At 38.8% G+C, this 23,256-nt stretch overlaps 1 protein-coding gene across 4 annotated transcripts in view; it reads left to right on the top strand.

Moving 5' to 3' along the window:
• LOC130681192 (bromodomain adjacent to zinc finger domain protein 2B-like) overlaps positions 1-23,256 on the top strand; it is a 112,013-nt gene that overhangs the window by 13,150 nt on the left and 75,607 nt on the right. For 3 of the 4 annotated variants that reach the window (XM_057493673.1, XM_057493670.1, XM_057493671.1), the window contains exons 3-5: positions 544-660; positions 11,390-11,523; positions 11,935-12,056. In XM_057493673.1, the coding sequence (XP_057349656.1) occupies positions 12,000-12,056 (57 nt within the window). In that variant the 5' untranslated portion in view covers positions 544-660; positions 11,390-11,523; positions 11,935-11,999. Of the gene's footprint in view, positions 1-543; positions 661-6,437; positions 6,563-11,389; positions 11,524-11,934; positions 12,057-23,256 lie in introns of all 4 variants that reach the window. The other variant, XM_057493672.1, reaches the window with a different exon arrangement.

Genomic DNA, 23,256 nt, shown 5'->3' on the forward strand with positions numbered 1-23,256 from the left:
ATTGATTTGAGTCCTGTTACCAGGTTCCTTTGACGGTTCATATTTGTAGGTGGTGCCCTCTAGCTCCCAGATTTACTGTCTGGAGCTGCTCAGCCCTTTGGGGGGATGGCAGGGGTCACGGGAGCGGCGCTGGTGCCCTCCCCTGCCGGGAGGAAAGAGGTCTCTCCTGCTTCCCGGTCACGTGTCTCCACTGCCAGGGCCAGTTTGTGGAGCACGCAGGGAGAAGCTGCTGTAGGTGGGGCCGTCCTCTCGCTGGCCTGGTGCAATGGTGGGGGCTGCCAGTTAGCAAGCCAGTGCTGGTGGGGAGGCAGGCCGTGTATCAGTCACAGCACGGTACGGGGCCTCGGAGCTGCGAGGCCAGCCAGGGGGATGGAGCGACTGGAGCTCCTAAAAGTTCTCCCGCCTGCTGGGCAGAGTGCATCTGGGCAGTTTGGTGCACCTGTCCTTTCTCCTTAGTGGCAAGCTCTGGAAGCCTTGTCCCTTTAGCAGCTGTCTCGCTGTTAGGAAGTCTCTCAGACTGCCCGCCTTTCTTTTGTCCCACAGCGGCCGGATGTGGATCCCTGTGTTGTCCCACAAGTGGCTGGAATCTCAAGTCTCTGGAAGTATTCTGCCTGTCTTGGCTTTCCAACCCCACCGATCCTCCAGAGCGCACCATGTATGGTAGGTTTGTGCTCCCAGAGCACATCTCCAGGGCTGGGTGTTCAGCAGTCCTAGGCCTCCACCCGCCTCCCCGGTTCCGTTTCTCTTCCTCCCTCCTGTGAGCTCAGGTGTGGGAAGGGCTTTGGGGTCCGTCTGGATCACGGCTTTGTACGTCAACCTTCTCCTTGAGGTGACAAGCCTGCTGCAGCAGCCTTCTTCCCTGCTGCTCTTCCAGGATTTGGGGTAGTTGTTCTATTTCCATATTGTACGTATGTATGTGGTTCTGGGAGGAGGTTTCTGCCTCCCTCTCATGCCGCTGTCTTTAATCCCATCAGTCCATCTTTTTTTTCCTTCAATTTCACTTGTGTAGGGTACCTTTCCCCACCCCTTTGACTTGTAGTTTGTCTCTGTCCTTGGATCTCAAGTGAGTCTCCTTAAGGGAGCACGTAGGTGGTCCTGAGTTTTCATCCCTTCTTTTAACCCTGTGTCTTTTGATTGGAGCATTGAAAGTCTGTCCTTTCATTCTGATAATTGATAGCTGTGGCCTTATTGCACTTTTCAAATTATTTATTTATTTTTTATTTTATCATTAATCTACAATTAGATAAAGAAAATTATGTTTACTAGGCTCCCCCCTTCAAGTCCTCCTCACAAACCCCATTACAGTCACTGTCCATCAGTGCAGTAAGGTGCTGTAAAATCACTACTCGTCTTCTCTGTGTTGCACAGCCTTCCCCATGCTACCCCGTACATGCCAATTATACATGATAATCGTAATACCCGCTTTCTTTTTCTCTGCCCTCATCCCTCCCTTCGCACCCATACTCCCTAGTCTCTTTCCCTTTAGTAAATGTTAGTCCATTCTTGGGTTCTGTGATTCTGCTGCTATGTTCCTTCAGTTTTTCCTTTGTTCTTATATTCCACATATGAGTGAAATCATTTGGTAGTTGTCTTTCTCTGCCTGGTTTATTTCACTGAGCATAATACCCTCTAGCTCCATCCATGTTGCGAATGGTAGGATCTGTTTTTTTCTTATGGCTGAGTAATATTCCATTGTGTATATGTACCACATCTTCTTTATCCATTTATCTACTGATGGACATTTAGGTTGCTTTCATATCTTGGCTATTGTAAATAGTGCAGCGGTAAACATAGGGGTGCGTCTGTCTTTTTCAAACTGGAGTGCTGCATTCTTAGGGTAAATTCCTAGTAGTGGAATTCCTGGGTCAAATGGTATTTCTATTTTGAGAATTCTGAGCAACCTCCATACTGCTTTCCACAATGGTTGAACTAATTTACATTCCCACCAGCAGTGTAGGAGGGTTCCCCATTCTCCACAATCTTGCCAACATTTGTTGTTTGTCTTTTGGATGGTGGCGATCCTTACTGGTGTGAGGTGATATCTCATTGTGGTTTTGATTTGCATTTTTCTGATGATCAGCGATATGGAGCACCTTTTCATGTGCCTGTTGGCCATCTGTATTTCTTCTTTAGAGAACTGTCTATTCAGCTCCTCTGCCCACTTTTTAATTGGATTATTTGCTTTCTGTTTGTTGAGGTGCATGAGATCTTTATATATTTTGGATGTCAACCCTTTACAGGATACGTCGTTATGAATATATTCTCCCATACTGTAGGGTACCGTTTTGTTCTATTGATGGTGTCCTTTGCTGTACAGAAGCTTTTCAGTTGATACAGTCCCACTTGCTCATTTTTGTTTTTGTTTCCCTTGCCCGGGGAGACATGTTCATAAAGAAGTTGCTCATGTTTATATAGAAGAGATTTTTGCCTGTATTTTTTCTAGGAGTTTTACGGTTTCATGACTTACATTCAGGTCTTTGATCCATTTCAAATTTACTTTTGTGTACGGGGTTAGACAGTGATCCAGTTTCATTCTCTTACATGTAGCTGCCCAGTTTTGCCAGCACTACATTCATCAGTCTGTTGAAGAGACTGTCATTTCCTCATTGTATGTCCATGGCTCTTTTATCATATATTAATTGGCCATATATTATTGGGTTAATGTCTGGAGTCTGCATTCTGTTCCACTGGTCTGTGGCTCTGATCTTGTGTCAGTACCAAATTGTCTTGATTGCTGCGGCTTTGTAGTAGAGTTTGAAGTTGACGAGCGAGATCCCCCCCACTTTATTCTTCGTTCGCAGGATTGCTTTGGCTATTTGCGGTCTTTGGCGTTTCCATATGAATTTTTGAACTATTTGTTCCAGTTCGTTGAACAATGTTGTTGGTAATTTGATAGGGATTGCATCAAATCTGTATATTGCTTTGGGCAGGATGGCCATTTTGACGGTATTAATTTCTCCTAGCCAAGAGCATGGGATGAGTTTCCATTTGCTAGTGTCCTCTTTAATTTCTCTTAAGAGTGTCTTGTAGTTTTCAGGGTATAGGTCTTTTAATTCCTTGGTTAGGTTTATTCCTAGGTATTTTATTATTTTTGGTGCAATTGTGAATGGAATTGTTCTCCTGATTTCTCTTTCTATTAGTTCATTGTTGTTGTATAGGAAAGCCACAGATTTCTGTGTGTTGATTTTGTATCCTGCAACTTTGCTGTATTCCGATATCAGTTCTAGTAGTTTTGGGGTGGAGTCTTTAGGGTTTTTTATGTACAGTATCATGTCATCTGCAAATAGTGACAGTTTAACTTCTTCTTCACCAATCTGGATTCCTTGTATTTCTTTGTTTTATCTGATTGCTGTGGCTAGGACCTCCAGTACTATGTTAAATAACAGTGGAGAGAGTGGGCATCCCTGTCTAGTTCCCGATCTCAGAGGAAATGCTTTCAGCTTCTCGCTGTTCAATATGATGTTAGCTGTGGGTTTGTCTTATGTGGCCTTTATTATGTTGAGGTACTTGCCCTCTATGCCCATTTTGTTGAGAGTCTTTTTCATGAATGGATGTTGACTTCTGTCGAATGCTTTTTCAGCATCTATGGAGATGATCATGTGGTTGTTGTCCTTTTTGTTGATGTGGTGGATAATGTTGATGGATTTTCAAATGTTGTACCATCGTTGCATCCCTGGGATGAACCCACTTGGTCATGGTGTATGATCCTTTTGATGTATTTTTGAATTCGGTTTGCTAATATTTTGCTAAGTATTTTTGCATCTACGTTAATCAGGGATAGTGGTCTGTAGTTTTCTTTTCTGGTGGGGTCTTTGCCTGGTTTAGGTATCAGGGTGATGTTGGCTTCATAGAATGAGTTTGGAAGTATTCCCTCCTCTTCTATTTTTTTGGAGATCTTTAAGGAGAAAGGATATTATGTCTTCTGTGTATGTCTCATAAAATTCAAAGTAAATCCATCTGGCCCGGGGGTTTTTTTCTTGGGTAGTTTTTTGATTACCGCTTCAATTTCCTTGCTGGTATTTGGTTTGTTTAGATTTTCTGTTTCTTTCTGGGTCAGTCTTAGAAGGTAGTATTTTTCTAGGAAGTTGTCCATTTCTCCTAGGTTTTCCAGCTTGTTAGCATATAGGTTTTCATAGCATTCTCTAGTAATTCTTTGTATTTCTATGGGGTCCATCGTGATATTTCCTTCTCGTTTCTGATTTTGTTGGTGTGTGTTGATTGTCTTTTTCTCTTAATAAGTCTGGCTAGAGACTTATCTATTTTTATTTTCTCAAAGCACCAGCTGTTGGTTTCATTGATTTTTTTCTATTGTTTTATTCTCAATATTATTTATTTCTTCTCTAATCTTTATTGTATCCCTCCTTCTGCTGACTTTAGGCCTCATTTGTTCTTCTTTTTCCAATTTTGATATCTGTGACGTTAGGCTATTCATTTGGGTTTCTTCCTCCTTCTTTAAATATGCCTGGATTGCTGTATACTTTCCTCTTAAGACTGCTTTTGCTGCATCCCCCAGAAGTTGGGGCTTTGTGTTGTTGTTGTCACTTATTTCCATATATTGTTGGATCTCCATGTTAATTTGGTCATTGATTCATTCACTATTTAGAAGCGTGTTGTTAAGCCTCCGTGTGTTTGTGAGCATTTTTGCTGTCTTTGTACAATTTATTTCTTGTTTTATACCTTTGTGGTCTGAAAAGTTGGTTGGTAGGATTTCAACCTTTTTGAATTTACTGAGGCTCTTTTTGTGGCCTAGTATATGGTCTATTCTGGAGAATGTTCCATGTGCACTTGAGAAGAATGTGTATCCTGTTGCTTTTGGGTTTAGAGTTCTATAGATGTCTATTAGGTCCATCTTTTCTAATGTGTTGTTCAGTGCCTCTGTGTCCTTACTTATTTTGTCTGGTGGATCTGTCCTTTGTAGCGAATGGTGTGTTGAAGTCTCCTAAAATGAATGCATTGCATTCTATTTCCTCCTTTAGTTCTGTTAGTATTTGTTTCACATATGCCTGGTGCTCCTGTGTTGGGTGCATATATATTTATAATGGTTATATCCTCTTGTTGCACTGACCCCTTTATCATTATGTAATGTCCTACTTTATGTCTTGTGACTCTTTTTGTTTTGATGTCTATTTTGTCTGATACTAGTACTGTAACACCTGCTTTTTTCTCCCTGTTTGGATAGAATGTGTTTTTCCATCCCTTGACTTTTAGTCTGTGCATGTCTTTGGGTTTGAGGTACGTCTCTTGTAAGTAGCATATAGATGGGTCTGTCTTTTTTATCCATTCTATTACTCTGTCTTTTGATTGGTGCCTTCAGTCCATTTACATTTAGGGTGATTATTTTAAGATATGTACTTATTGCCATTGCAGGCTTTAGATTTGTGGTTACCAAAGGTTCAAGGTTAGGTTCTTTAGTATCTTACTGTCTAACTTAACTCGCTTATTGAGGTGTTATGAACACTGTCTGGTGATTCTTTATTTCTCTCCCTTCTTATTCCTCCCCCTCCATTCTTTCTATGTTGGGTGTTTTATTCTGTGCCCCTTTGTGTTTCCTTTGACTGCTTTTGTGAATAGTTGATTTTATTTTTTGCCTTTAGTTTGTATTTGGTTGGTCTGCTATCTTTACTGTGATTTTATTTTCTCTGGTGATACCTGTTTAGCCTTAGGAGTGCTCCCATCTCGAGCAGTCCCTCTAAAATACCCTGTAGAGGTGGTTTGAGGGAGGCAAATTCCCTCAACTTTTGCTTGTCTGGGAGTTGTTTAGTCCCTCCTTCATATTTAAATGATAATCGTGCTGGATACAGTAATCGTGGTTCAAGGCCCTTCTGTTTCATTGCATTAAATATATTATGCCATTCTCTTCTGGCCTCTAAGGTTTCTGTTGAGAAGTCTGATGATAGCCTGTTGGGTTTTCCTTTGTAGGTGCCCTTTATCCTCTCTCTAGCTGCCTTTGAAGCTCTCCCCTTGTCCTTGATCTTTGCCATTTTATTTATTATGTGTCTTGGTGTTGGCATCCTTGGGTCCCTTCTTTTGGAATTTCTGTGTACTTCCATGGTCTGATCAATTATTTCCCCCCACAGTTTGTGGAAGTTTTCAGCAATTATTTCTTCAAGTACACTTTCTATCCCTTTTTCTCTCTCTTCTTCTGGTACCCCTATAATGTGGATATTGTTCCTTTTGGATTGGGAACATAGTTCTCTTAATATTGTTTAATTCCTGGAGGTCCTTTTATCTCTCTCTGTGTCAGCTTCTATGCATTCCTGTTCTCTGGTTTCTATTTCATCAATGGCCTTTTGCATCTCATCCATTCTGCTTTTACGTCCTTCCAGAGATTGTTTTATTTTTGTAGTCTCCCTCCCTACTTTGTCCGTTAGCTCTTGCATTTTTCTCTGCAGCTCCATCAGCCTGGTTATGAGTTTTATTTTGACTTCTTTTTTTAGGAAGACTGGTTATACTGGTCTCACCAGGCTCTCTCTCTGGCGTTTGAGTGATTTTGGACTGAACCAGGTTCTTCTTCCTTTTCATGGTGATAGAAGTGATCCCTGGCGAGTGGTATGTGTGTCAGGTAGGAGAACAAAGTCCTTTCCTGTTTTCTGGTCACCTTGCTCTTCTTTGCTTCCTGTGCCAGTTAACCGCACACAGGGAGCAGTCTCTGGGTTAATCCCCTGAGCTACCTTGGGTGGGGCGGCCCTCAGGATAGCCTTAGGCACTGGCAGGGGTTGCAGGCAAACCGCATGTGTTCTCCTGCGAGAATGGCACCCCTTCATGACTTCTGGACTTTGCGCCGGCTTCATTAAGCTTGTGCCAGGCAGCTGCTGCGCACAGGGGGCAGTTTCTGGGTCTGACTTGTTTAGCTGAGCACTGGGAGAAGATTCTGTGTGGTTGCTGTGAGCGGGGCTGCTCCCCTGCTGCTCTGCAGCAATGGTGCGTCAGCAGTTTGCTTGCAGTGCCCACCGGGGGGAATGAACAGGCTGCTTATCGCTGTGACGGGCTTCGGAGCTGTGTTGCTACCCAGGGGATTAGGACGCCTGGAGGTCCTTCACGTTCCCAGCCTCCTTTTCTGAGTGTGCCAGGACGATTTAGTCCACCTGTTAAACCCTTGTCCCCTTAAGACTTTTAAAGTACCCGCTTTTCTTTTGTTCCAGGGCAGCCGGCTGTGGGGACTTGTTCGTGGTCTCCATCTCGGAATTTGCTTTTCCATTTCTGTCATATCCCGCACACCATGCAATGTGTGTCTGTGCTCCCAATGCAGATTACTAGGGCTGGTTATTTAGCAGTCCTGTGCTTCCACTCCCTCCCCAGTCTGATTCTTTTCCTCACCCTAGTGAGCTGGGGTTGGGGGGAGTCCTCTGGCCCCACCGTATCACAGCTTTGTATCATACCCTTTTCGTGAGATGCTGAGTTCTCGCAGGTGTAGATGTAGCCTGGCTGTTGTACTGTATCTTCTGGTCTCTCTTTTAGGAGTAGTTGCATTTGGTGTATTTTCAAAATCTGTATGGTTTTGGGAGGATACTGCTGCCACCCTACTCACATCTCCATCTTGAGTGAGTCCCCTCGTGGTTTTAATTTGCGTTTGCCTGATGATTAGTGATGTGTCACATCTTTCCATGTGACTGTAGGCCATCTGTGTGCCCTCTTTGGAAAAATGTCTATTCAGGTTCTCTGCCCATATTTTAATGGGTTCTTTGTTTTGTGGTGCATTTATCCAATATATATTGAATGTCAGCCCCTTATCAGATATATCACTTTCAGGTATGTTCTTCCTTACAGTAAGTTGTCTTTTCATTTTGTTGATGTTGTCCTTTACTATACAGAAACTTTTTAGATCGATGAAGCCCCTCTTGTTTATTCTTTCTTTTGTTTCCCTTGCCTGGGGAGGTGTGTCGAAAAAATTTACTCTTGCTGATTTTCAAGAGATTCATGCCCATCTTTTCTTTAAAAAGCTTTGTGCTTTCATGCCTTTAGGTATTTAATCCATTTTGAATTAAGTTTTGTGCATGATGTTAGACAGCAATTCAATACCATTCTCCTGCATGTAGGTGTCTGGTTTTCCCAGCACCATTTATTGAAGAGACTGTCTTTTCCCCATTGTATGTTCTTGCCTCTTTTGTCATATTTTAACTGACCATATACGTGTGGGTTTGTTTCTTAGTTATCTGTTCAGTTCCATTGATTCATATATTCTTGTGTCAGTACCATACTGTTTAATACACTGCAACCATACTGTTTAATACACTGCAGCTTTGTAGTATAGCTCTTTACCCCCAGCATTGTTCTTCATTGTCAAGATTTCTTTGACTCTTCAAGGTCTTTTGAGGTTGCATATAAATTTTAGGATCTTTTCCTCTAGTTGAGTGAAAAATGCCATTGGTTTTTTGATAGGGATTCCATTGAATCTGTAGGTTGCTTTGGATAATATGGCCATTTTAACAATATTCATTCATCCTATCCAGGAGCATGGGATAGCTTTCCATTTATTTGTGTCTTCCTCAATTTCTTTCATCAGTGTCTTAGAGTTTTGAGAGTATACGTCTTTATCTGCCTTGGTTGAATTTTATTCCCAGTGATTTTATCCTTTTTGAGGCAATCATAAATGGGATTCTTTCTTAAATCTCTTTCTAGTAGTTCATTTGTATGTGTAAATGTGGCAGATTTTTGCACATTGGTTTTGTTTGCTGTGACTTTTACTGAGTTCATTTATTAATTCTAGTAGTTTTTTTATGCAGTTTTTAGGGTTTTCTCTATACAGTATCATGTCACCTGTAAGTAGGGGAAATATGACTTCTTCCTTACCAACTTGGATGCCTTTTACTTGTCTGGTTGCCATGGCTAGGACTTTCAGGACTATGTTTAATAAAAGTGGTGACAGTGGGCATTCTTGTCTTGTTCCTGACCTGCAATTCAGTGTGATGGCAGCTGTGAGTTTGTCATATATGGCCTTTGTTATGTTGATGTATGTTCCCTCTATACACACTTTGTTGAGTTTTTAGCATAAAAGCATGTTGGGTTTTGTGATCCTTTTTAGTACCTATTGTGATGACGATAGTTTTTATCCTTCCTTTTGTTAATGGGATGTGTCACATTGATTTGCAGAGACTTCACCATCTTTGCATCCCTGGACTAAATCCTACTTCTTCTTCTTGGTTAATGAGTTTTGTAATGTATTTTTTAATTCAGTTTGCTGCTAATTTTTTTGAGGATTTTTACAAATGTGTTCACCAAGGATGGTGGTGTCTTAGTGTTCCCTTTTTGTACTGTTTTTATTGGATTTGGTATTGGGGTGATGCTGATCTAATAAAAAGGTGTGAAGTTTTCCTTCCTTTTCAAGGTTTAGAAGTAGTTTGAGAAAGGTAAATATTAACTGTACTTAAAATGTTTGATGGAAGTAATTTTGAAAACCATGTGGTCCTTGACTTTGTAAGGATTGTTTTTTTTTTTTTTTTTTTTTGATTATCAGTGCAGTTCATTACTGTCAATCTGTCAGTAGAGATTTTCTGTTCTGTCTGGTTCAGTTTTGGAATATTGTGCATTTCTAGGAGCTTTTTATAACAGCCTCTTGCAGTCCTTTGTGTTTCTTTTGTGTCAGTTGTCACTTTCATTTCTGACTTGAGTTGTCTGTTCATTTACATATGGCCATCCTTTTGCCTCGTCTCCATTTGTTGATGGTGGTGAACTCTAAATAAGAAAATGGAAGAATAAAGTCTAAAGGTCCTGTTTTCTATGTGGAAGTGCTTTCATTTCTTTGGCGAGGTCCAAGTTTCTGTAATTTTGTTGGTTCCATTTGTGAACTCTCTGTTCTATTTCATTTATTTGTGTGTATTCATTTATTTATTTTATTTTTATTTTATTAATCAGGAGAAAAGAAGTGTAATTTATAGTGTGGCTTGTCATTTAAATCAGAAGTTTTCATCTAAACACACCTGCCCAATAGAAGTGTGAATGACCTGTGGAAACCTCTGGTAGTGTTTGTTCTAGACATCAACATCAAGAGAGCTGGGGTTTTTAAATGGAGGGTGTCAAGCACACATTTGGTTTTGACTGGTAAAGCAGATGATTAGAACTAGTTGAGTTTTAGGTGTTTGAAAATATTCAGGCTAATGAAGACAGGTGTACAGATCAGGTAATACCGTAGAATGGAAATGCAATTTGTTCACTTAATCTAGTGCAGTTTTATAACTATCTAATATGTAAGTTGCTTGCCTCCTGAAATTGGAGTTAACATGCTTGGCAAGTCTGTTATCCACTTGCAGCCAAGAGGATTCTTGTTGTTGGAGCACAGATAACAAAGAGGGCAACTAATAAGATGTGTTCTCTGTTATTTTTTTTCTAGAAGTTTGGTAGTTAGTTTGATGATTTTTTAATAGCAAGGCAAAATCTAATTTCTCGGTCATCTTCTGGATCCATTAGGATGAAATTGCTGCTTTGGACAGTTACCATGAAGTCTCAGTCAAGGGCTGTCAAGTTCTGTTTCTTCAGTGGTTTCTATCAGGGCAGAGAAAGTGTCAGTGCTTTTGTTGTTAGGAGACTTGTTGTTTTGGGTCATTCTGATGCCGGGGTTCTTGTTCACGAAGCCGAAGAATGAGCTTCATAAACTCTCATGGTAGGAGAGCAAGGTACAGGCTTTTATTTAGAGATAAAGAACTCCTGGCTCACACCAGGTGGGGAGAATAGAGTCCCTGTGTGTATTCATTTTAAATATGTTCCTTTGATTATTGTAGCTTGAAATTTTAACATTTGAGTTCACCTTTTTCTTTATCATTGTATAGATGAACAGGTATTCAAATGAGTTGTCAATTCCTGCAATATAGTGTGGTAAGGGTATTGTTGGGATTACTTGGGGTCTCTAAGTCAATTTGAGGAACATGGACATCTAAGTAATGGAATTTTGATCATGGACAGTATATCTCTGTTGTTTTGTTTTTTCTTTCATTGCTGTCAAAAATGTTTTACATGTTTTTCCCCAGAGATCTACAAGTATTTTGTTGCATTTATATTTGAGCATTTGTATTTTTGCATTTTTTAGTTTTGGTGTATATAAATGATACTGTTTCTTACATATTCCAATCATATGTTAATGGTTGACTGAAAATCAGAAATTTTTATGTTCACTTTGATCTTAAGTTTATGGTATATGTGTAAAATCCCATCTGGGCACAGAACATCAGGCTCCATTTCTGTTTGAACTTAACCATATATTTTCACTGAATAATCATATATTGGATTTGAGCCCTTTACCAGGACTTCTAAGAAGGGGCCCAACCATCAGTAGTGACTATGTTTGAGCTATCGGATGCCTGAACCTGCCTTTTCTGGCACGCATTGAGCATGTGTGCTCCTCCTGTGCGCTCTGGTATGTTTGCTAGAGTGAAGACTTGAGCTTTTGTATCTGCAGGACCCAGGAGGCTGGGCTGCAACTTTGGGATGACTTGGAGCGCAGTCCACCAGGAGGAAAATGCTTCCCGCGTGGGGTCCTGACACCTGCACATGGGGCTTTGCCATTATTTCTTCTGGATGTTTCTGTAAGGAGTGAGTACAGAACCTGCCATTTTCTATCATACCTAAATGCTTTCTTTATTAAATTCTCATATAGTATTGTAACATTTTTTTTTTTTACATGTGTTACATAAAATTTCTTAGAAAGGTAAATAGGGCTGGTGTTATCTATACAATAAAACTGTTACGAAAGACCAGAATTAGATTACATAATACCTCCAGGGTCTGGGGCATAGTGTGTGCCCAGAAAGAATAATATTTCATGAATTTGAAATGCTTTATGGAAGCAGATCAAGTGAGGAATGAGCCAGCTCTTAGAGCTTTGTGCCCTTCTGTGAATCATCTTTAAAGATCTGACCCTGTAATAATTAATGTGCAATGTTCCTCATTCACTGAGGGTTTCTAAGGATTAACTTTATATTGTTCTGTATCATTTTGATTCAGGATTGTTTCTGTAGAGAAATCCCACTTGAGCATCATATACACAGTCATAAAATTCATATCAAGAAATGGGACCAGCCAGTCTTCCCTGCAACCTGAGGCAAAGAGAAAAATGTCATACCCTAGTAAGTCCCTTCACTCACCTGTATTGTTACTTTTCCAACATTAAAGTAATTGGGATCCACTGAAAAGTGGAAGTTTAAGTACATTAAAATTCAGAACATTATTTTGAGTTCTACTATTTTATTGATGCCAAACCAGAATTTAGTATGCTTTAATGTCCCTAGCTTTCAAAAAGCTAACTTATCAATATGTTAATATCCCTTGTAGCTTGTCATTTTCAAACGGGATTATCATTGTGCTTGATGATTTCTCCTGAATTAGTGTTGATCATAATTTTTAAAAGTTATCTTCATCCACTAATATGTTCTTTGCCAGACCTCTGTGTGAATGTATTTGTTAAAACATGCATAAATTAACCAAGGGAACATCTGTCTATTTTGATACATGATTGGAGTGAGCAGATTTCATGAATCAGATTTAGAAGATCAAAATATGATGTCTTTTCTCTTCATGCCACCTACTGCTTGCTGCTTAAAACCATCTAAGGTGAAGTTGTTACCAAATGAAACAAACCTGTTTCCACTCAGCCAACATACAGCAAAGCCAAACACTGACCTAGCAGTGAAACCAAACCCTGACTTTGGGATGTGGCTTTTTTGACATTGGGAAAGAAGGTGGGCGTTCCCCAAGCAAGGAGAATGGATAGCTAAAGCTTAAAGCCCTGCACTCACTATTGGCTTCTAAGCAAGGGCTTATAAAGGTTATGGGAAAGGGTTGCAGGATGTGTGATGAGCTTGTGGCATTGTTCTGACGGGTCCGTGGTGAGGTGACAGGGGACTGTTTGAGCAGTGTTAGCTGTCAGCCTTCTGGCTCCACCGAGGCTAGAGTCCACGTGCTCCTCATTGTCAGGAGGTGGCTCGTCTGGTGGGGCCTAAATTCCTGGAAAACAAGTCAAGGATACATGAGTCAAGAGTCTGTCTGTGGCCTTGAGGGGGAAACCAGAGTCCTGGGCCATTTTAGTTCGCTTTACCTTGGTTTGCAAACTCCCATTTTGTTTAATCTTAACTTATACATTCTGATTCCCATACTGTGGGAGATAATTGATGGACCCAGTCTTCTGTATCAATGACATGTCTGAGGGCCTTTATTAGACAGGGAATACCTGCACAGTTACAAAACATCTTTAGGACTGAAATCACCGTTAACGCTTAAGAGCCAAAACATTGGCTGCTTTTTCTAAATGAGATGCATTTATGGAAAACAGATTTTCTCAGGTTCTAAGTAGAAAATCTGAAGGTACTTTACTTTTGTGTATCTTGGTTTCTGAGATAACAGATGTTTCTAATCTCCTTCCTTTTTTATGTGCTTCCTTCTTGTAATAATGGAAAATTCAAGTTTCTTTTTAGCATGCTCATTCCTTTACTTTTTTGGTCTATTTTGAGCTTCAGAAAAAAATGTGCATAAACCTTGCTTTAGCTTTACATTCCTCTACTATACTTTCTACCTAATGTTCTTTATTGGTATGCTAGACGACAGGCATTCTAATAAGCAGGAGGAATTACATATTGTCCTGGTTTTTCACTAGAGCTGTTTTTTAACCATTTGCTTATGATTCATATGATGATCTCATCATGATGAATTGCATTAAATTTGAGAGTCTATCTGTGCCAGCATGCTTCTGAGTTTAGCACTGTGTATTTTATGTGTTACAACTCCTGAGGAAGTTTTCTTAATTACTTAAGGAATCTAAAATTTTCTGGACTACTAACAGGGGTTTTGTTTTAGTTTCTCATAACTATTGTATAGAATCTTTATTTTACAAGGGTGTCTGTATATAAAACCTATTAGCATGCTGTAGGTTTTACTTCTTAATTGTTTTCATGGAGGAAGCCTGACACAGATTCACATACAGGGGAAGTAGGTGTACATTCAGGGGATTGTCTGCTTCAATTGTGGGCAGTATCTGACCATGGAATTCAAATGCTTTTTACCAATGCTTCTATTAATTCTCTTAATGGTTAATTTCCTATGACATTGGAATAATTGAAATTCTCTTAAATATTTAAAGAGTGTATGTATTATATCTCACAATGTAATATTTCAAGTATACATATTTGTATACTAAATAAAGCCAGAAATATTTTCAATTTACTGTTTTTAATTTTCAAATTCATAAAGTATATATGTGTGCCTTACTAAAGTTTTACATTCATACAACATGCTTCTAAATTTATATCCTCTCATTGTTTTTTTAAAAACAAGTAAACTAATAATCATGCTGCTTGATTAAATTCAGTTTTCAGGAGTCTTAAAATTGTCAGGAGACACCTAAAATTTATTTCCAGTACTCAAAATATCATTCCACAGTGCTAATTTGCATACAATTTAATAATGATTTTGTATCAAGATTTGGATTCAGCATAGTGTATATTCTTTGATATTCCATATATTAACTTGTGAGTCATGTTAACCTGTGTCATAGTGCACCAATTACATATAGTCCCCTACGGCAGCACAGGGGTTAGTCTTTTCCATCACATAGCCCACATACCTCTGCACCATGAATTCCCTGCAAGGTCACGTTGCTCCTTCCTGCCGCTTACCTGGTAATTTGTCCTAAGAGAATCCCACCCCAACAGAGCCGGAGTGGTGATTCTCTCTCTCCAGTCCCCTCTTCATGTTGCTGGGTCATACCTGCAGGGACAGACTCAGAGCAGCACCACGCAAGAATCAAAATGACAGCTGAGACCCCAGCTTCCGTCCTCCGTCAGCCTGATGGAGAGGACAGGATGCAGTAGTTTGGGGGTGCCATGGGCCTTAACGGGAGGAGCGGCGGTAAGAGGGAATGCCCTTGTCCCTGTCCTGTGCCCTGTGGCAAGGGTTAGAGAGTTTTCATAGTAACCAGGTGAGGAAAGGCATCATGATAGAAAAAGGGGTTTAAAGTTCTCAGTGTTTCCCCAGGCTCCACAAATTATCCGTCACACTGAAGGTACAGTAACATTAATACAATACTCATGTACTACCTTCTAAATGTTCAGTTTCTTACAAGGTTGATTAGCTTTAGCTTTATAACTTGGTTCATCTGGGGTAAATCAAGCTCTTCATCTGTAACATTTTGTGGTCAGATTGGCTTAATGGCATAGTATGAACACAGTCATTTAGAAGAGTGTTTTCAGATAATTTCAGACTTAGAGAAAACCTGCAATATCCCTGATATTCCTTCATTCAGATTTTCCAGTGGTCACTGCACCACTACATTTGCACCATCATAGAAAATTGTCCACTGTATTTTTCCAATTAGAGGCACAATTTACCACAGAAATATTACATGACCCACATTAGGAAATCAAAATTGTTGATAATTCTTACCTGCAGACAAGCTTTAAATATCAGCAAGTACATCAACTATGAGAAAAATATGTCTGCATTCTGGTCCTTAGACTTTGTCATTTTTGTCACCTCAGTTGGGTTAGAGTCCAAAGTTTTCCCAACATCATTATGTGCAGGCTTAAGAGTCCTTGTCTTCTTGGCCTTAGAGGGGAAGCTTTCAATGTTTCACTGCTGAGTATAATGTTAACTATAGGTTTGTTGTATATGGACATTATCATGCTGAGGTTGTTCCTTCTCTGCTGTTTCTTGCAGGTTTTTATGGTAAAAGTATATTGTATTTTGTAGCATGCTTATTCTGACTCTACTGAGATGATGTGATTTTTTTCATTTACTTCTACTAATCTCATGATTTGCATATTGAACCATCCTTGCCTCCTTGGGATAAGCGTCAGCTGGTCATGTGGGGAATCCTTTAATGTGACCTTGAATTTGGTTTACTAATATTTTTCGAAAATGCTCGTCTATTTTATTGTTATTTTTTTTATTAAGGTATCATTGATATATAGTCTTACGAATGTTTCACATGAGCAACAGTGTGGTTACTACATTCCCCCTTATTATCAAGTCCACAACACATACCCCTTTACAGGCACTGTGCATCAGCATAGTAAGAATTTTGCATCTATTTTCAATAAGAATATTGGTCTGCAGTCGTGTTTTTTCATGGCATACTAATCTGGATTGATATCAGGGTAGTGGTGGCCTCATAGAGTGAGCTTGGAAGTGTTCTGTTGTCTTCAGTTTTTTGGAAGATTTTGAGGAAGATTGACATTAATTCTTTAAGAGTTTGGTAGAATTCTCCAGCGAAGCTCTCCAGTTACCGGAATCTCTTGTACAGCAAGTGTTCTGTCTTTTTTTTCATTCATTTATTCTTTCATCAAATATTTATTTATTTTATTTTGGTATCATTAATATACAATCACATGAGCAACATTGTGCTTACTAGATTCCCCCCATTATCACGTCCCCACCACATACCACATTACAGTCACTGTCCATCAGCATACTAAGATGCTAGAGTCACTACTTTTCTTCTCTGTGTGATACTGTCTTCCTCGTTCCCCCAACTATGTTATGGGTGCTAATTGTAATGCCCATTATTCCCCTTCTCCCTACCTTCCCACCCACTCTCGCCAGTCCCTTTCCCTTTGGTGACGGGGTTCTGTGAGTCTGCCGCTGTTATGGTCCTTCAGTTTTTGCTTGGTTGTTAACACTGCACAGATGAGTGAAATCATTTGGTACTTGTCTTTCTCCACCTGGCTTATGTCACTGGGCATAATACCCTCTAGCTTCATCCATGTTGTTGCAAATGGTGGGATTTGCTTCTTTCTTATGGTTGAGTAGTATTCCATTGTGTATATGTACCACCTCTTCTTTATCCATTCATCTACTGATGGACACTTAGGTTGCTTCCATTTCTTGGCTATTGTAAATAGTGCTGCAATAAACACAGGGGGGAGTTGCATGTGTCTTTTTGAATCTGAGAATTTGTTTTCTTTGTGTAAATTCCTAGGAGTGGAATTCCCAGGTTACATGGTATCTCTATTTTGAGTTTTTTGAGGAACCTCCAATACTGCTGTCCACAATGGTTGAACTAATTTACATTCCCACCAGCAGTGTAGGACTGTTCCTCTTTCTCCCCATCCTCGCCAGCATTTGTTGTTCGTAATCTTTTGATGTTGGCCATCGTAACTGGTATGAGGTGAATACTTTATTGTGGTTTTAATTTGTATTTCCCTGATAATTAGCAATGTGGAGCATCTTTTCATGTGCCTGATTGCCATCTGAATTTCTTCTTTGGAGAAGTGTCTGTTCACATCTTCCCCCTATTTTTTAAAATGTTTATTTGCTTTTTGAGTGTTGAGGTGTGTGAGTCCTGTATTTTGGATGTTAACCCCTTGTTGGATATGTCATTTACAAATACATTCTCCCATACTGTAGGATGCATTTTTGTTCTGCTGATGGTATCCTTTGCTGTACAGAAGCTTTTTAACATGATGTAGTCCCATTTGTTCATTTTTTATTTTGTTTCCCTTGCCTGAGGAGATGAGTTCAGGAAAAAATTGCTCAGGTTTATATTCAAGAGATTTTTGCCTATGTTTTCTTCTTAAGAGTTTTGTGGTTTCATGACTTACATTCAGGTCTTTGATCCATTTTGAGTTTGCTTTTGTGTATGGGATTAGACAACAATCCAAGTTCATTCTCTTGCATGTAGCTGTCCAGTTTTGCCAACACCAGTTGTTGAAGAGGCTGTCATTTCCCCATTGTGTATCCATGGCTCCTTGATTTTATATTAATTGACCATATATGCTTGGGTTAATATCTGGGTTCTCTTGTCTGTTCCATTGGTCTATGGGTCTGTTCTTGTGCCAGTACCAAATTGTCTTAATTACTGTGGCTTTGTATTAGAGCTTGAAGTCGGAGAGCATGATCCCCCGAACCCTCCACTTTATTCTTTGTTCTTGGGATTGCTTTGGCTATTTGGGTTCTCTATTGTTCCATACAAATTTTAGAACTATTTGCTGTGGTTCATTGAAGAATGCTGTTGGTATTTTGATAGGGATTGCATTGAATCTGTAGATTGCTTTAGGCAAGATGGCCGTTTTGACAGTATTAGTTCTTCCTATCCATGAGCACAGGATGTGTTTCCATTTGTTGGTATCTTCTTTAATTTCTCTCATGAGTGTCTTGTAGTTTTCAGAGTATATGTCTTTTACTTCTTGGTTAGGTTTATTCCTAGGTATTTTATTCTTACTGGTGTATATGTGAATGGAATTGTTTTCCTGATTTCTATTTCTGCTCTTTTATCGTTAGTGTATAGGAATGCAAGAGATTTCTGTGTATTAGTTTTGTATCCTGCAGCTTTGCTGAATTCAGATATTAGATCCAGCAGTTTTGAAGTGGATTATTTAGGGCTTTTTATGTACAATATCATGTCATCTGCAAACAGTGAGAGTTTAACTTCTTCCTTACCAATCTGGATGCCCTTTATTTCTTTGTGCTGTCTAATTGCTGTGGCAAGGACTTCCATAACAATGTTGAATAAAAGTGAGAAGAGTGGGAATTCTTGTCTTGTTCCCGATCTTAAAAGTAGTAAGTTGTTAAGTATGATGTTGGCCGTGGGTTTGTCATTTATGGCCTTTATTATGTAGAGGTACTTGCCCTCTATACCCATTTTGTTGAGAGTTTATATCATGAATGGATGTTGAATTTTTTCGAATGCTTTTTCAGTGTCCATAGAGATGATCATGTGGTTTTTGTCCTTCTTTTTGTTGATGGATTTTCTAATATTGTACCATCCTTGAGTCCCTGGAATAAATGCTACTTGGTCATGGTGGATGATCTTTTTGATGATAATTTTGAATTCAGTTTGCTAATATTTTGTTGAGTATTTTTGCATCTATGTTCATCAGGGATATTGGTGTGTAATTTTCTTGTTTTTGTGGTGTCTTTGCCTGGTTTTGGTATTAGAGTGATGCTGGCATCATAGAATGAGTTTGGGAGTATTCCCTCCTCCTCTACTTTTTGGCAAACTAAGGAGGATGGGTGTTAGGTCTTCTCTAAATGTTTCATTAAATTCAGTGGTTTAGGCATCTGATCTGGGGGTTTTGTTCTTTAGGTCGTTTTTTGATTACCAGTTCAGTTTTGTTGCTGGTAATTGGTCTGTTCAGATTTTCTGTTTTTCTTGAGTCAGTCTTGGCAGGTTGTATTTTTCTAGAAAGTTGTCCATTCTAGGTTATCCAGTTTGTTAGCATATGATTTTTCATAGTATTCTATCATCATTCTTTGTATTTTTGTGGTGCCCATAGTGATTCTTCCTTTATCATTTCTGATTCTGCTTAGTTGTGTAGACTCCTTTTTTTCTTAAGTCTGGCTAGGGACTTACCTATTTTGTTTATTTTCTCTAAGAAACAGGCCTAGAATAGGTACAGTTCCCAATTCTGGAAAATGTAAGTTCATTCATTCATTTATATAACATTGATCAGTCAGGAAGTGCTAGGCATCCCAAATATTAATGTGAGAAATTGACAGTTCCCTAGGACTGCAGATCTGAGAGGAAATACCTGAAGCAAAGGTTTGGTGATACTAAAACTTAAAGAACAAAACAACAGCAAAAAAAATCTCAATAAGTTGGCAAATCATTCAGTGAAAGCTGACTTTTGGTGGATTGTGTTTCCTCATTTACTTATTTACTGCTTCCCCTCCCCCCACATTAAACCATCCTGAAGTATATAAACTCAAACAAAAATGGGAGCAACAAAAGGAACATAAAGACGGCGATGATATAAAAGCACAAGTGAGACTTGAGCACACGTCCTATTAAGACCTGAACATGGGCCGGTGGACAGGGGACTCCGGCTGTCAGTGAGACAGGAAGTCCAGTTACTTAGACAGCTCAGTATCCAGAAGGCACAGTGAACCCAGACCAGTTGCTCATGAGACGTTCAGCTATACTTTGGAGTATCATTTATGAAGAGTAATGGGAGTGTTGAAATAGAAACTCATATTTAAATAAAATTTCATAATCTTAAAAAAATTCTGAATAATGGAAACATTCTAAAATCAATTCATTTGAGGTAATTTTAAAAATCTTGAAATACTTGAAAGCAATAAATTTATTCGCCATTTTCCTCAAGTATTTCTCCATTTTCTATCTTAACTTCGTTCAGGAAGAAAACTTTACTACTTTTTCCCTTTTCCATGTTACTGAGAGGCCACTTCAGACCTGCCTGGTCTCCAGTCAGGCTTCTCTCCGTCACATCCAGGCAGTCCTCTCTCCAAGAAAAGAGCCTCATTACTTACCTGCTTTTCTAGCTCTAGTTCTCAGGCCCTAAGTCAGACCATCTTTATTTTGTTAAGTGGACATTTGAGACAACTTTCTGTCCCGACCTCTGTATCCTTTTTCAGTCTCATCACCTACTCAAGGTGAGGTTCTGGGATCGCCTGAGTCAGAGTGACCCGAGTCTGAGCTCCCAGTTAGAGATGCTTGTCCTTTGAGGAGAGGACGCTCTCCAACTTAACCTCTGTAGAGAATGTGCCTTTATAGAGTAGGTGCCTCAAGTGTCTTAAGTAGCGGAAACTGTCTTTATCATTACAGGCTAATAGTATACTGGTATGTGTTACAGTGTAGAGTGAATTTTACTCATTTACTGTGATTATTTCATTCTGTCTGAAAAACATAAACCTTTTTTTTTCTTCTCTCTCACCATAGCATTTATAGAAATGAATGTGTTACTGCTAATGATTAAAATTAGTAACTGTAGAAAGAACTATAATGGTATAAAAGGCTTGATCTGTCACCATCTCTATCTTCTTAGTCATCTTTTGTCTTTATCCTGTTTCTTTTAAATCTTAAGATTTTCAAGAACCATTTACTATCTTAGTCTTAGAAATTAAAAAAAGAATAAACTCCTTTTCATGCATAATTTCTGAATGATGAAAAAGCATAGGAATCAAATGATATAAATTGTATTTCCTTTTTCTAAGGAAAAGTTAACTGAGAAAAATACTTCTTTTTCTTGTCACCCACAATTGTTTTGACTGTTGAGTGAATTAAAGTTTTAATACAAACTTGACATTTTCCTAACAATCCAGTTCTCATTTTATGAAATCCTGGAGTCAGAGGATAGCCGGTTACATGAAACGCCGTTAGAAAGTATTTATTTATAAATGCCAAAAGCAAAAATGTAAATGATGTCATTTGTCAGGTGAATTTTGGACATCAACATAATCTGTTCCTTTTTGGACACAGGTATATTTTCCTAACTGAGTAAAATATAACTATTAAATATTATGATTGGATTAAAAAAAAAGATTGATTGAACCCTTGAAATTCAATCAAAAGCTCCCCATGCTGGTGAACATAAAGCCGTTCTGCTGGCTTCCTTCTTAGAGTTTTATGGTGTAAAAATGCAGTTAGTACAACTACTGATCCTACTGACTTCCTTTGAAATCTCAGCAAAAATTCTCTCAGAATTAATATTTAAAATGGGAATTACTGAAAAGATTTAGTATAGAGATTTTTTTGACATGTAGACACTGAGTATATGCATTGGTTTTTTCTGTAACCCTGCCATAGCATCATCTTGACTATGCTTTCATGCCTGAATACTGTGATCAGTATCAAGTATAAAAATGTCTTTGTAATATCAGTGAAGTACATGTAGTGGCTAAGACCCCAGGTTTTAGAGAGAGAGACAGTCCTGGGTTCAAATCACACATTTCTGTTCCTTATTGCCAGTGTACCTCAGGGAATGATTTAACCTCACTGGGCCTGTGATTCCTTCAATGGTAATATAGGGACAGTAAAACCCACCTTCCTAGGTAAAATGATTATGAAGATTAAAGTAAACAGTGCATTCAAAATGCCTCGGACAAAGCACGGTGCTTGGACTGTGGGGTGTAACTGTCATCCATGATGGGGGCAAGAGCAGTGCTTGTGTCCATGGCACCCGCTGTGTGAGGTCATCATATGCCATGATTCTGACCCTGGCACCACAGCATAAAGGGCAGTCAGGACTGCTGGCTCTGGCTGCAGAAGTGCCCAGAGTGGTTCAGGTTCAGGCTGAATCCTGCTTTGATATTCTTTGAAGGAATAAGAAACATTAAAAAAATTTTCTTAAGTCTTCACACCAAAGGAATTCTCTGTCAGAGAAGAAGTATAAGGTAATTTAAAATTGTTTTAGAAAGGTTATTTTGAAAGGATGCTTTTCCTATGTCTGGACATACTACTTTGGACTCTAAATGAGGTCATGTAACAGTATATTTGTTTTGATTGCCTTACGGAGGACAACCAGCTCTTGATTATTACCTCTGCACTAAGCAGGCTTATTCCTGTAATACACTGGTGTTATGCTGGTGTATGTGTTTCCATGAGGAGACTTAAAGTGGGAAATCCGAAATATCCCAAAAGTAGACAAAATAATGTACATCATGTATCTATCATCAGCTTTAGAAATTATCGTATCAACAATATTGTTTTACATGTATTCCCATCTCCTCCTTCTCTTACATAATTTGATGAAGCAAATCTTAGACGTTGTACTTCATCTGTAATTGTATCTAAAAGATAAGAATTCTTGTTTTCTACAAAAGTATCAGAATACCAAGAATACCATTATCATAATTTAAAATGATAATTTCTTGATATCATCAAATATCAGACATTGTTAAAATTTTCATTGTTTAAATTCTTAACTGTCAGAATTTCCTGGACAGTTTGTCTATTTGAATGAAAATCTAGGTAAGATCCAAACATTGGGCATGTTTGATACATCCCTTAAGGCCCCTTTAATCTTCCCACAGTGTTTTCACTTCTTGAAATTTATTTGTTGAATAAACTGGGTAATTTGTGGGATTTCCTTCAGACTGGATTTTGCCATGTAATTTAATATACACGGCAAATAAATTTTCCCCGTTGTTAAGTTATAGTGATTTAATCTAGAGGCTTAATCATTTCCAGGTTTGGTTTTTTGGGGAGGGGGAGGATTAGTTCATAGGTGATGAAGTGAACCTCCATCAAGAGGCTGTTGGTCCAGTTGTCTCCCTTTTTTGGTGATTGGCAACCATTCAAATGTAATGCTTAGATCCATTAATTCATCAGATATTGCAAAATGCTAATAGTCTGACTCTTACTTTCCTTCTTGATTTATTAGCTGTGTTTTTTCTATAAAGAGAATCTTTTGGTTGTTATTTGGATAGCTTCATGTTTGGTTGAACTGATACTCCTGAGAGCAATCCATAGAGGTGTCATCACTCAACTAATCTTTTCAAATACCTGCCAACTTTATAGTCATTATGGTTCAGAAATGGTGATTAAGATATATGTCTTTATATGTTTATAGTTACAGGTATATATCTGTCAGTGTATTT

This window comes from Manis pentadactyla, chromosome 16, assembly GCF_030020395.1.
Source record: "Manis pentadactyla isolate mManPen7 chromosome 16, mManPen7.hap1, whole genome shotgun sequence".
In the NCBI taxonomy this organism is placed as follows: Eukaryota; Metazoa; Chordata; class Mammalia; order Pholidota; family Manidae; genus Manis; species Manis pentadactyla.